This window comes from Opisthorchis viverrini, assembly GCF_000715545.1.
Source record: "Opisthorchis viverrini unplaced genomic scaffold opera_v5_194, whole genome shotgun sequence".
Classification (NCBI taxonomy): Eukaryota; Metazoa; Platyhelminthes; class Trematoda; order Opisthorchiida; family Opisthorchiidae; genus Opisthorchis; species Opisthorchis viverrini.
In genome coordinates this window covers 790,986-802,518 of record NW_008751850.1, presented here as the reverse complement: position 1 = coordinate 802,518, position 11,533 = coordinate 790,986, and the positions used below count along the sequence as shown (strand labels likewise).

General features: G+C 43.9%; 1 protein-coding gene across 1 annotated transcript; it reads left to right on the top strand.

Moving 5' to 3' along the window:
* Positions 1-1,059: 1,059 nt before the first annotated feature.
* T265_07947 (hypothetical protein) lies at positions 1,060-7,697 on the top strand (the record flags this gene model as incomplete). Its single annotated transcript, XM_009173612.1, has 3 exons — positions 1,060-1,341; positions 4,915-5,172; positions 7,548-7,697. The coding sequence occupies 3 exons, from the start codon at positions 1,060-1,062 to the stop codon at positions 7,695-7,697; spliced, it is 690 nt and encodes a 229-aa protein (XP_009171876.1).
* Between the last annotated feature and the right edge of the window lie 3,836 nt (positions 7,698-11,533).

Genomic DNA, 11,533 nt, shown 5'->3' with positions numbered 1-11,533 from the left:
TGTCTCGCCGAACCCTAGCTTCTGTGGACTGACGTCGGTGAATCCGTAACTAAGCATTCAGAAATCGAGTGGTCGGTTGTGCAACTGGGAAGAATATGTCACGAATATGTCGAGCACCAGGAGCTGCGCTGATTAGCCCATGTTCTGTGGATACTAAACATTCGTTTGCCGAAGAGGATGCGGATTAACATGCACGATTGAGAGTGATCAAAGCAGAGAGGTAACCAATGTTTGACTTGGCCGAGGAGTATGGAAGTATCATGAAAGGTCTGAGTGCTGTCAGTGCAACTCGCCTTCTAGGATGCGAACCACATGAACTCAACTCCGTCTACTTGAAGGCGCTGCAAGATTTGGCCGCAAGCCGACATCGGTGAGGTTCCTATTGTTAGTTTCTATTCAGACTGCTTGAATAATTGTCGGAAGGTGTATGCACCTCGGAATGATTGTGCTGGGCTAGAACTAAGTCCTTTCCGCACCTATTTTTTTCATTCCTTACATCTTATTAATGCCCTCAAATAAACTGTGATTTTACGGCGGCAAAATATCACCGTTGAACCACTACATTATCTGGTTGAAGATGGTGACTGGATTACCGCGAGTACTTTTTACCGAAAGTCAACCTGACATTCTTTTTAATTTCATAAGCGAACATTCCACTTTCATCGTACTTAGCCAGTGAGTCAAAAAGCTGGTTTCCATTGGAGCTTCCTCTTGGTTTAGTTGTTCACATCCAGAGCAGATTTCTTCATCAGCGGGAAATTTCAAAACAAATGCATATGCGCAAGAAACCATTAGCTTGGACCGAATCCAGGCGCCAAGCGCTCCTAACTTGCTTAGACATTATTTGTGTCTTTTCTTCTTTCTACTCAAAATAAACTCAGAGTTTAGTCGGCTTCTAAAACAGCACACTGAGGTTTGTAATCTGGTGGTAGACGAGAAGGGCTATAGTTTTTGCAGCGGAAAAAACTGTGCTCGATGTACGGAGAGCGCGTATTCCCGTAAAGCATCACAAATTTTAAAAAGCCTTCAGCTGAAGCACCCTTTCGGTGCCTAGCTGCCATGCCACCCAAAGGAAGCACGAGATCTGGGATAGTGCCAGGTTGCAAAAGCCTAGACAGCAGAAGTCGAGAGGTGGAGGTTGGGTTCGAACCACGAACCTTCCGGTCAATAAATCCGCGCCCTAATCTTTTGAACCACCTCGCCCCACAAATAAAAAAAATGCCAAAATACTCAGTTGGAATTCGTCGTTCATCAGTTTCTCCTAGCAGTTTTGGTTTCTCGCATTTCTATAACGTTAAAGAGTTGCATGCACATTTTGCTGCATATTGGTGCCCATTTCATGTGAGTTATCGGAGCTCACGAATTCCATTTCCATATATATATATATATATATATATGTACGGCGAACTGAAGTACACAGGCTTCTTTCCAACGGTCATGCTGTCAAAAACGTTTCGTACGAACGCTGAGTCTGCCTTGGTCGTGTGACACGAATCAACCGGCCAAGTCACTCAGTGGCCCTCTTGACTATCTCACAGCATCTAACTAGATGCGACATGAGGGGAGGCGCAGACAACCAACGGTTCGTGTCTCCACGTTTTACATTTCACTAACCAATCTTCGCGGCGTATTTCATTTTTCGCTTCTATTTTAACCATTAGATATGTACTGACCTGATGACGAGATCCCGAAAACATTAATGTTTGTCACTGTGTTATTTTTCAAACCATGGGAATATTCAAGCAACATGACAAAGTACTTTCACTAACTATGTTTGTGGGTCCATTTGGCTCTGGTTTCGATGCCTTTTAGCATGCATGACCTTTCACTTCAATTCGACGTCGAATTTCACTCCCGGAGCGCGTGAGATTTTCGCAGCAACCGATGTAATCGGACTACTTGCAGGACACTGATTAGTTAAACCAGTGTGATATGAGAATTGTACTAATTCACGACTCCTACTTGTTTGCGCTTCGGTGATTTCGAACAAAGACATTAGGGCGAAGTTAAACCGAATGGGAGCGATAAGTGGCGGAAGAAACATGTTTAATGGCATCGGTATTCTTTATCAGTTAGTTACTAGAAAGTTCATTCGGAATGTTTTGCGCGCACCATCCAGGCAAACTCCTTTGCCTTTTTTTCGCAAGACACACTGAATCCGTATAATTTTGGTGTGTGTGTGGTGTGTGAATCTGAACAATACTAACAAGAATATACCAATAGCTGAATACAGGGACCACGCCCTGAATTATGTTTCGCTTTTTGGACGGGCTTGATTACACTGTCTATGGGACGACTCCACTGCGACATTCACGATTGCAACGCACCCAGTTAGGAGAGAAGATTTCAGCCATATACAAATGAGGGATTTTCGAGATATTTGATGATAGGTTATTAAGAGAAGCACACGGTGCCAAAATATTTTGGTTGAGAAAAAATGTCTACACGTCGCCGCGGGTTGTTTGCAAAATGCTAGCGTTTGGTTATTGTTCCCAAAATAGTAAGTACATCGAATTGAAATAGTCCATTCTGAAGTCGAAAATAACCACTCTAATTTTAAAACCTTCACTGTGAGTCTCGTTTTTTACATGAAGTTTCAGTGAAACGTGTATCGAGGGACGCTGCTTTGTCCATTCGTGTAGAAAGGCAAAAACAACAGCGTCTTGCTTGGAAAGCTAAAGAGACATTAACCTGGTAGGCTTTAGAAATGCTGATGACCGTGTGATCATGTGATGTGGATCCCGTAACTGAAGGATGAGCGACGCTAATATGTTGTCTAAGTGCGAGTTAATCACACTGCTGATCAGCTGCTCGTGGCCAAACGCTCACACTACTTACCAGAAGGTCGCGGATTCGAGAGTTTCGTGAGATGCACGCTGCTGATGATTCCCAATCAGCATGAAGCAACTGTGCAGTGCTTCTTGACTTTTCAGCATAGACTGGCTTCACCTACAGGACGAACTCTTCACAAAAAACTCAATTCTCCTCACACTACCAACAAAAGCTGTTATAACTGATCACTGCACAAAGATAGGAAAATATATAAAAGAATTACTTGCCAGAATAACGCTACATCGGTGATCTACTTCGCCAGGTTTTCTGATAAGCAATGAATATGGCATATTACACTACTCACAAATGAGAGATTCAGCTGGGTGAGTCTTCCGCCGAAACCAAGTAGGCATTCAAGTGAGTGTATTTCGCTAATGAATATGACCCTCAAGCTGGAGGAATCATTCGACCAGGCTAGCAGTAGCGAAAGCCTGTTAAGTGTGAGGTGGGTTTGACGAACCTCACCATGGCAGGCCATTGTTCACTTTGTGAAGCATGCTCTCATGGAAACTGACCAAAAGTCCAGAGACCAATTAGCCAGTGAGTTCGAACCTACTCACAAAACCGGCAATTTAATGTTGGCATAAATGAAATCCGAGAAGGGACACGGAAGGTAGGTCTTAGGAGCTACTATTCATTCAGTGGGAAAACATTTTTTGGCTAAAAACGTATGGTTTCTATAGCAGGGAAAGCGGGAAGTTTGCTCTCCTAAAGACGCTGCAAAGGGAGGCAAAAATTTCGAAGCTGAATTTCAAAAACTGATACACTTTGATACCCGAAAGCAAACTTACGTTAGATGTGTATACAGCCAATGTGAAACATTGAATGTTGGCATGTCTTATTTCACTCACGCCCAAGGGACGCTCCGTCACACTGTGTGTGGTAGTGCCTCATTTGATGCTCACAGATTGAATCCCAAGCATTCCCAATACTACACTCTGAGGAAACATTTGTGATCATTTGCAATGTACTATTCATAAGGTTGCTGAAAATCCGTCGACAGCCCACGACCGGTTTCGCCCTTTTTGGGGCTCATCAGGTAGGCGCAGTCCCCGGGTTTCCGTCAACCTTATGTTCTACTTGAAATCCATTGGCTGGAAACATCAAAGTATACACTCAGTTGCAAACTACTTTGTTTTTTTCGAGAGACTCACCTGGTGCAAATGAGGTATATTCGCTGAAGATTTGTGACGTTTTCAACTTAACGAAATGTATGTTGCAGGTTTCGCTCCTAGAAGGACTAGGTAAAATGCATCCATTTTCAACCAATCGCTGTGTGGCTACCAAATTATTCAACTCACGGATCAATTCAGTATGAAGTAAATGTTGTCACGCCCTGACAAGTTAAAAATGGCGTACCTTACTTATTTTTTTATCGTCACAGCTACATTAGTTCGCATAATTTACATTGAAACCTCACAACATCCAAAATAGCAAAAGTGATTACACGTGAATGAAAAACTCTAGAAGACAAACACTGTCAAATGTAAAAATTTCGTATAAGTTATTCACCAACCAAAAACTGAAGAGCTGTTCATATAAGTGCTACTCTGGGCAAACTGCAGAAAAGAAAGGATATAACGAAAACCAGGGAGGTGAAACAGTGGACTTTCATTTGTGGAATCCTTGCCAGTCTGTATCAGTTTGCCAAATTGTTGCACACTAGAAAGCTCAGGACTTCCAATGCTAACGTCCGTCGAATAACACCATTATATATAGAGAGGGTGCCCGAATTTCTTTGACACAGTTGTCGGAGGCATCACATACTGCATCCGGTCATCGGACTTTCTCCACTCTTATAAACTTGCGCAAACCACTGCACTCGGGTGGCAAGTCAATATTTGATCACGTGATTGGGGTTCCGTCATTGAATGAGTCATATGATATTCTGTCGAAGTGAAAGTTACTCACATCGCACGTTCAGCCCCTCATGGACCAACCGTTAAATGTTCAAACTACAAGTCAGGGAGTCAGGGATTTGAAACCCCGTGGAATTTCATAAGATGTGCACTACTAATAATTCGCAACCATAAGTGAACCATTGTCGAGAGTACTTTCCCACTCTTCATCCCAAACTAACAGAAAGGAAATTCAACAGGAAGTCTGCGTTCAGTCGAACAAGAAAAAACTACTGCAAAGCATTTCGAAAAAATGCCGAGCCACCTCTGTAACGGCTGCCCTCCGGCGAACACCAATGTGTGTGTGTGTCAAAGACATTCCCTTCGGTTCATTGACCACTGGCAACTAGAAGCACCTTTCTCCCAGGGGAAACCACTCACCAGGTTGTTGAAAACTCTTCGACAGCCCATGGCCTGTTTCACTTTTCTTGGGGCTCATCAGGTGGGTGCAGTCCCTGAGATTCCGTCAACCTTATGGTATACTTGGAACCCCATCGGACTGATTTCGACAAATTCAGTTGAAGAATACCATAAACGAGAGGTTAGGTTTAGTATATCGTGAAACCTAGATTGGTATGCAGATGAGTGTGTCTGTGGAGGCGCCCGATAAACTATGAGTGTTTGTTACATAAACCGAATCGCAGGCGTTTCGCAGCGGTTATTTTAGAAAATGCTGACTCAACCAAACCAGTGGCATCTACAGTTTGTATTGGTGAAGAAGCAAACTGAGTGACGTTGCCGATTGGAAGATCATTCCTAAGAAAAAACAGTCTCTACCGACCGAGAGACGTTGTCAAACTCAAACCAACCCAAGGATGAAGTTAGCCCGGATTGGAAACCTGCTTGCTAATTATGACTGGTAATTTGTCGCCATTGACAGAGAAGAGTCTCTCAGTCACACTTTAAGAGAAACGTAGATTGGCTTCTCAAGTATGAATCAATTGTTACAGAACCTCTAGCCAGTTGAGGCCAGTCGGTTGCTCTGGAATTAGGGTTTGTAGTCCTTGAGGGAACTCAATGACGAAATGTGACTCCATCCAAATATGCCCTAGACAAATTCATCGCAACCTCAACTGGCCCGGTAATCGGTCAATGGTTCAGGCATGTGAGGAAGTCAACAACCGTGTACTGTTCCCGTAGATAGGTGATGAGTAGGTCTAGACAAAGACAAACTGGTCTAGACAGTAACTGGAACCTTCTGGTTTCCATCCGGTGAAGCATAAGCCAGAGCGATGCAAAGTTCCGTTGCTCTTACTAGCCGAGGCCAACTTCAATCATCAATTAGATTTTGTCTGCGGATCCAGGCATCGCGGGTCTAAGGTGGCCTCAGAAGTCAGTTGTTTGGTAGCCCTTGGGTTGTAGTAAGCAAGTACCTGATGAAAAATAGTCATCGTATTCACCTTGAAGCACCTTTCATAGTTCTTGGCGAACGCGCTACTCATAAGTTTACCGAGAGCTGATGGAAAGCCCAAAACCACTGACCCATTTCTACGCTCCTTAACAAGGCAACGATGATGTTAGCCCGATTGGTAATGAAATGTTCGCAAACAAATTGCCCAACTCAGCGAAAATACTCAACGACCATTTACATATTGTTATATCTTGACCTTCCATACATTATGTCCAAATTCATTTATATTGATTTTTCCAGTTCTGTTTTGCGCGATTGACATGCATGTAATGCGCCAGCGTGATATCACGTGACTTCAATTCAGTGACTGCTCTGTGCTTCTTTATACATTTGACATGGGTATTCGAACTTTTGCGAGCATGGTAATTATTCCGATAGAAACGCAAGTGAAATATTGGTCGAAATGTGATCGAAATGTACCTGAGCGCAAGACATATTACGCTGTGAATCTGTAATCTGATGCCCACTAACCGCTAGTCATGACTTTTGAACTGTCATAAACTGAGTGAATGAAACAAAATTTCACTGCATTGTTGTTCGTTTTTTAGTTATCCATCTTCTATCAGCTTCCCTTATAAACACGCTTCTGGTTCGAACTGTGTGCATTTTCCAGAGTTCATTTTCTGTATGTTTTGTTCTGATGATAGAATCCATCGATTTTTGCCAATTTTGGAATTTCATTTGTTGCAACCGGTGTTTCTTTGGTCCTATGAAGAAGATACGCGTAAATGACGTCTTACTAGCGATGCACTGAATTATGTTTGACATGAATTGATGGGCTTGTCTCCTCTGTTGTCTTACGCAAGTGGTCTTCGTCTGTCTTTCGATGCATCTGGTTGGCAGGCTCGAAGTGGGTGGCATAGTGGGCCAGTAAGTGTCCCACACCCCGGACGCCTGCCTTAGATATAAGAAGCCTTCACTCTGAAGAGAGAAAGTGACCCAGTTGGGAAGAATCAGCGTGAGTCCAATTTGGTGTGATGAAAAGAACTAAACACATTGGTTTATCAGGTGACAGGTTGACTGACGTAATCCCGGTTGGACATCATGCACCGAGACTTGGTAACACACGACCTGCCGAAAGTTATATTCAGAAAGTTGGATCACCACACTTGACCCCTCGCTTTTTCGCTGTGATATCGTTCAGGTCTGTCTGATCACAAATGAAAGCAGTTTCTTTTTTCACCAAATATCGAAATTGGATAAAACTTGATTGCGTTTACGCATGCATGTAGCCTGTCGAGCAGCTCCAAGATGTGAAAACACTGTTTTCATAAGGGAAACTACTCACGAGATTGCTGAAGACTCTTCGACAGCCCACGACCGGTTTTGCCCTTCTTGGGGCTCATCAGGTGGGCGCAGTCCCCGAGTTTCCGTCAACCTTGTTTTCTACCTGAACTGTTTTCGAGAAATACACTCAATTGCAAATCAATTTGGTTTTTACGAGAGACTTGACTGAATCCATTGTCTATGATATTCTACAACTGAATGTGCTGCACACAGGCCGCCTCATGATTCAGTTGGCACGATATTCGAGATATCGCAGTATATTTTCATAAAGGGAACTACGCGCAATGTTACTGAAAACTCTTCGACAGCCCACGACACTATTGCTGGTGTAAGCTAACAAGACAGCCGAATTAACCGTTTGCAGAACACTAGGCCAGGAGGTCGCTCGTTTGGACGCACAGTCCCTGAATCTCGATTCTTACAAAACGTCCGGTACTTTGCACCGCAGGATTAACGCATCAGATTGCGAATTCGCTATTTCCAGGGTTCATTCTCTTCACTGTTGATAAAAAAGAAACCGGAAAACTGAGACCAAACGAAAAGAGAGAAAAAACGTGTCACACTGCAAAGTCTATTCGAATCAACTTCGTGCTGTATTCTGTGTTTTGCTAAAAGCGTGTAAGTGCATTCCAGATTGTCTCGATTTATTGAGTCCTGTAATAATGCCCCACTTTGTTGGACACAGTTGAACCACGTGGCTGATGGAGAGCTTCAATTAGAAATTGCCGTTCTTTCTAGCTCCGATCATGTCATTATGCGGGATCGGTCAGCAGTCCACTTTCCAATAGCATTACATGTGCCGGAGCGAAGTAACTCCGTTTACCAAGTTCTACACGTTTCAGTAGCTCAGCAGTTTGGAGGTGATCTGGATAGAAGCTCCTGGAAGCACACAAAAGTGTGGAGATGAAGATTGGTTGGAGGCTGAATGGAAATTGGTTAGATAAGCTATGCCGTCAGCTTTTAGATCTCTCTAGTCAAGCCTCCTAACTTGAATAAATAAACAGTGGGATCAAGTCTTTTTGCTGCCAGAATGGCAAAATTAGCAACTGTGATGGCGCACGAAGATCCCTCAGCCACCGGATAGTCAAGAACTTTAGGAATGACAGGACACTGGTGAATTATAAATGCCCAGGAGGGTTTCGCTGAATGCGACGGTTGCTCGATACTGTGGCTGAGCCGATCAACCTGCCAAAAGCGGACAAATGTTAGTAAAACAAAACTGAAATTCGCCAACAAAACTTTTTTCTTGGAGGATGGTCTGAGCAATTCAAATAACGGCTCAGCTCGTCTCCCTCAGCACAACTGCTGGAAGAACCTAGCTGGCCTGAAGGAAGGAAACAGATATCCAGCATGAGATATCTACCCTTCAGTGCGACAAGACAGTTGACCCCACACTCTTCAAAGGTCATGAGGTCCTAGTGAACGGTCTAATGACCCTACTCCGGCAGACTTGGAACCAAGATAGACTGCCAGTGGAATGCATGTCTTCACTTCGATCTTCAAAACACGGATCAAGAGCGTCATGTGAAAACCACCATATCGTCAGCTCGGCAGCCATGATATACGAAGTGCTCCCCTCGGTATTTTTTAACACAGGTTGAGCGATCACTGAGAGAGACAAACTGGTGAGACTTAAGGTGGCTTTTGCCCTGGTCGAGGATGCATCGACCATATGTACATCCCGAGACTGTGGTGTGAGACGAGGTTGCCTCCTTACACACCACTATTACACAACTTGTTTTGCTGATGTGTGGCTTGAAAATGTGAAGCCTGCCTAAGAAAAAAACAGGTTCGAAGTGCTTCCGCGGCTTCTGCTCACAGACACCGAGAATGTGGCTGATATTGCTGGTTCATATACTCTTTAAAGAGGAAATCACTTTAGATTATTCCTAAGTGTAAAATGCTGCTGCAAACTTAAGTGGGACCGAGCCCCACCCTCATGCTTACAGATCAGCCAATCGGTGTCGCTGATCAGCTCGTTTACTTAGGCAGTTGTATAATTTCCGATGGGCTGGTTGGAGTTGAGAGTACTTATTGAATCGGTCAGGTCAGAGTGCCTCTGGCCAACCTCCGATCCTAAGAGTGAGTTTGCCTGCCAAGGTCATACTGCATAATACTTTATGCATATCACTTTATGGGCCAGAAACTCGACCTCCAAGCACAGAGGACGCATGAAAACTGTCAGTGTTTGGCCACCGGCGTCCCCGAAGCCTTAGCCGGGTCTGAGGAAACGTCAGGTTGACAACGTTGAGGTGCGCCAGACGGTTTCAGGAACATCCATCGTCCACGATGGATGAGGTCCTTGCGCTCCGTGGAACACACCAAAAACTAAGTTGGGGTCTAAAACTGCCGCCTCCTTGGATATATACCCTGGGGTTAACTCATCACTCACACAGTCAGTGGCACCCATGAATCAGTCCATCGCCTTCAGGGAGAAGCCATTGATCTTCCCAAACTAACCAATCATTCTATCGCCTTCATTGCTTGCCTATACCTCGTCTGCTCTCCCACTTTCCAGCGACTAAAAGTGTAACAGCTGGAACAAAATTACCTCGGATACATGGTTTGTAGCTGATCACCTGAACCGAATTTACGCCACACTGATGACGCGTTTCTTTAACGTTGCTATATATACATGTATATCGTGATGTGGATACAAATTCAATGGAAATCCCAGCGAAAGCATTGAACTTGAATTGTTTTTGGCTACAAATGACAAGCTCTAGCATCATTGTTTTAACACCACGCAGTTGCTATGGTTACGCGAAAACAGCCAATGTAAGAATGATAAATCGTATCCTAAATTTAGGTATCCGTTATGCTCGCCAAACACGGTTACCATTTGTTTACCATCAATTGATGTCACACTAAGCAAGCTGAACCAAATGTTTTAAAAACCGAATTGTGTCACATCCAGTCGACCACACTCAAAGGTTGTTTTAGAGTAACTAGAAGTAACTAAAAGTGGACAAAAAGATGTTTGAAATCTGGGATGCCGTGCAAATCACTGATATTAACTGAAGTCTAGGGTGTGCCGGATCTACTGGCACATGCACTACGCATGTGGCGGACATGTCTGCGGTTTTCTGCCTCGTCAACTTGAGGTTTGTAGTTTCACCTCTACTGTAGCGTCTTCATTGGCGTGTGAATTCCTTTCGAACGTGTGTTTGAATAATTAGCGTATGGAATAGCATTTGTTCGCATCCCATCAAGTAGTGCAACGACCGGTGTGTTGAAGCTTGTTGGTGTGTTTAGGCTGGAAATATTCTTTAGGCATCCGTCTCCAACCGTTTCCGCCGAGTGAGATTCCTTATCCTATCTACTATTTGTCTTCCTCCGTACTGTGCGTTTCTCCTCGGCTTAGCGCCGTAAACCGTGCGCTCAGCTGATTGACAAACAAAAACCACCTTCTCGTTTCAGCTGATTCCGTTCTCTATTGCTTGCTACTGTGTGCCACCGTATATATTGATCGCTTATGGAATGCATCGTATGGTAAGTAGTAGTATGTACCACATTATCCACATTTAAGCTCTTTCATGTCTACTAATACACCCTAGATTCATTACTAAAGAATTCGGATTCGACCAACTCCCGACTGGCATTGAACGACGTAACTATAAGTAACGCAGTCAGTTCCCCTGGCATTTGGGTACGAACTGTGACTAGCAAACCAAAAGCGACATTTTGGTCACAGACAACAAAAAATTACCGGGTTGACTTAAATGTAACAAAGTAAGATTCACAGTAGTATGATGTCGCAGAACTATGGCAAATGTATGAATAGTTTTCTCGAAAAACTTTGGTGGCAATCGGTAGATTTATTGCTGGGAACTATGGCAATGTATGAATAGTTTTCTCGAAAAACTTTGGTGGCAATCGGTAGATTTATTGCTGGGCAACGTTTTGCTTTTGACACAAAAACTTCATCAGGCCAAGTGACTAGGTTCCGAGGTTTGTCAAGATTTAAGGCGGAAGGAGAACCAATCAGATAGGTCAAGCTAAATCTCTGTTGGGTGTCGGTCGAGGGATTTTAGTGTTAGGGTGTGTGAACAAGTGTTGGGCCGATGGGGAAACCTACATGTGCTTGGGTCCAGCCTAGGGTCTA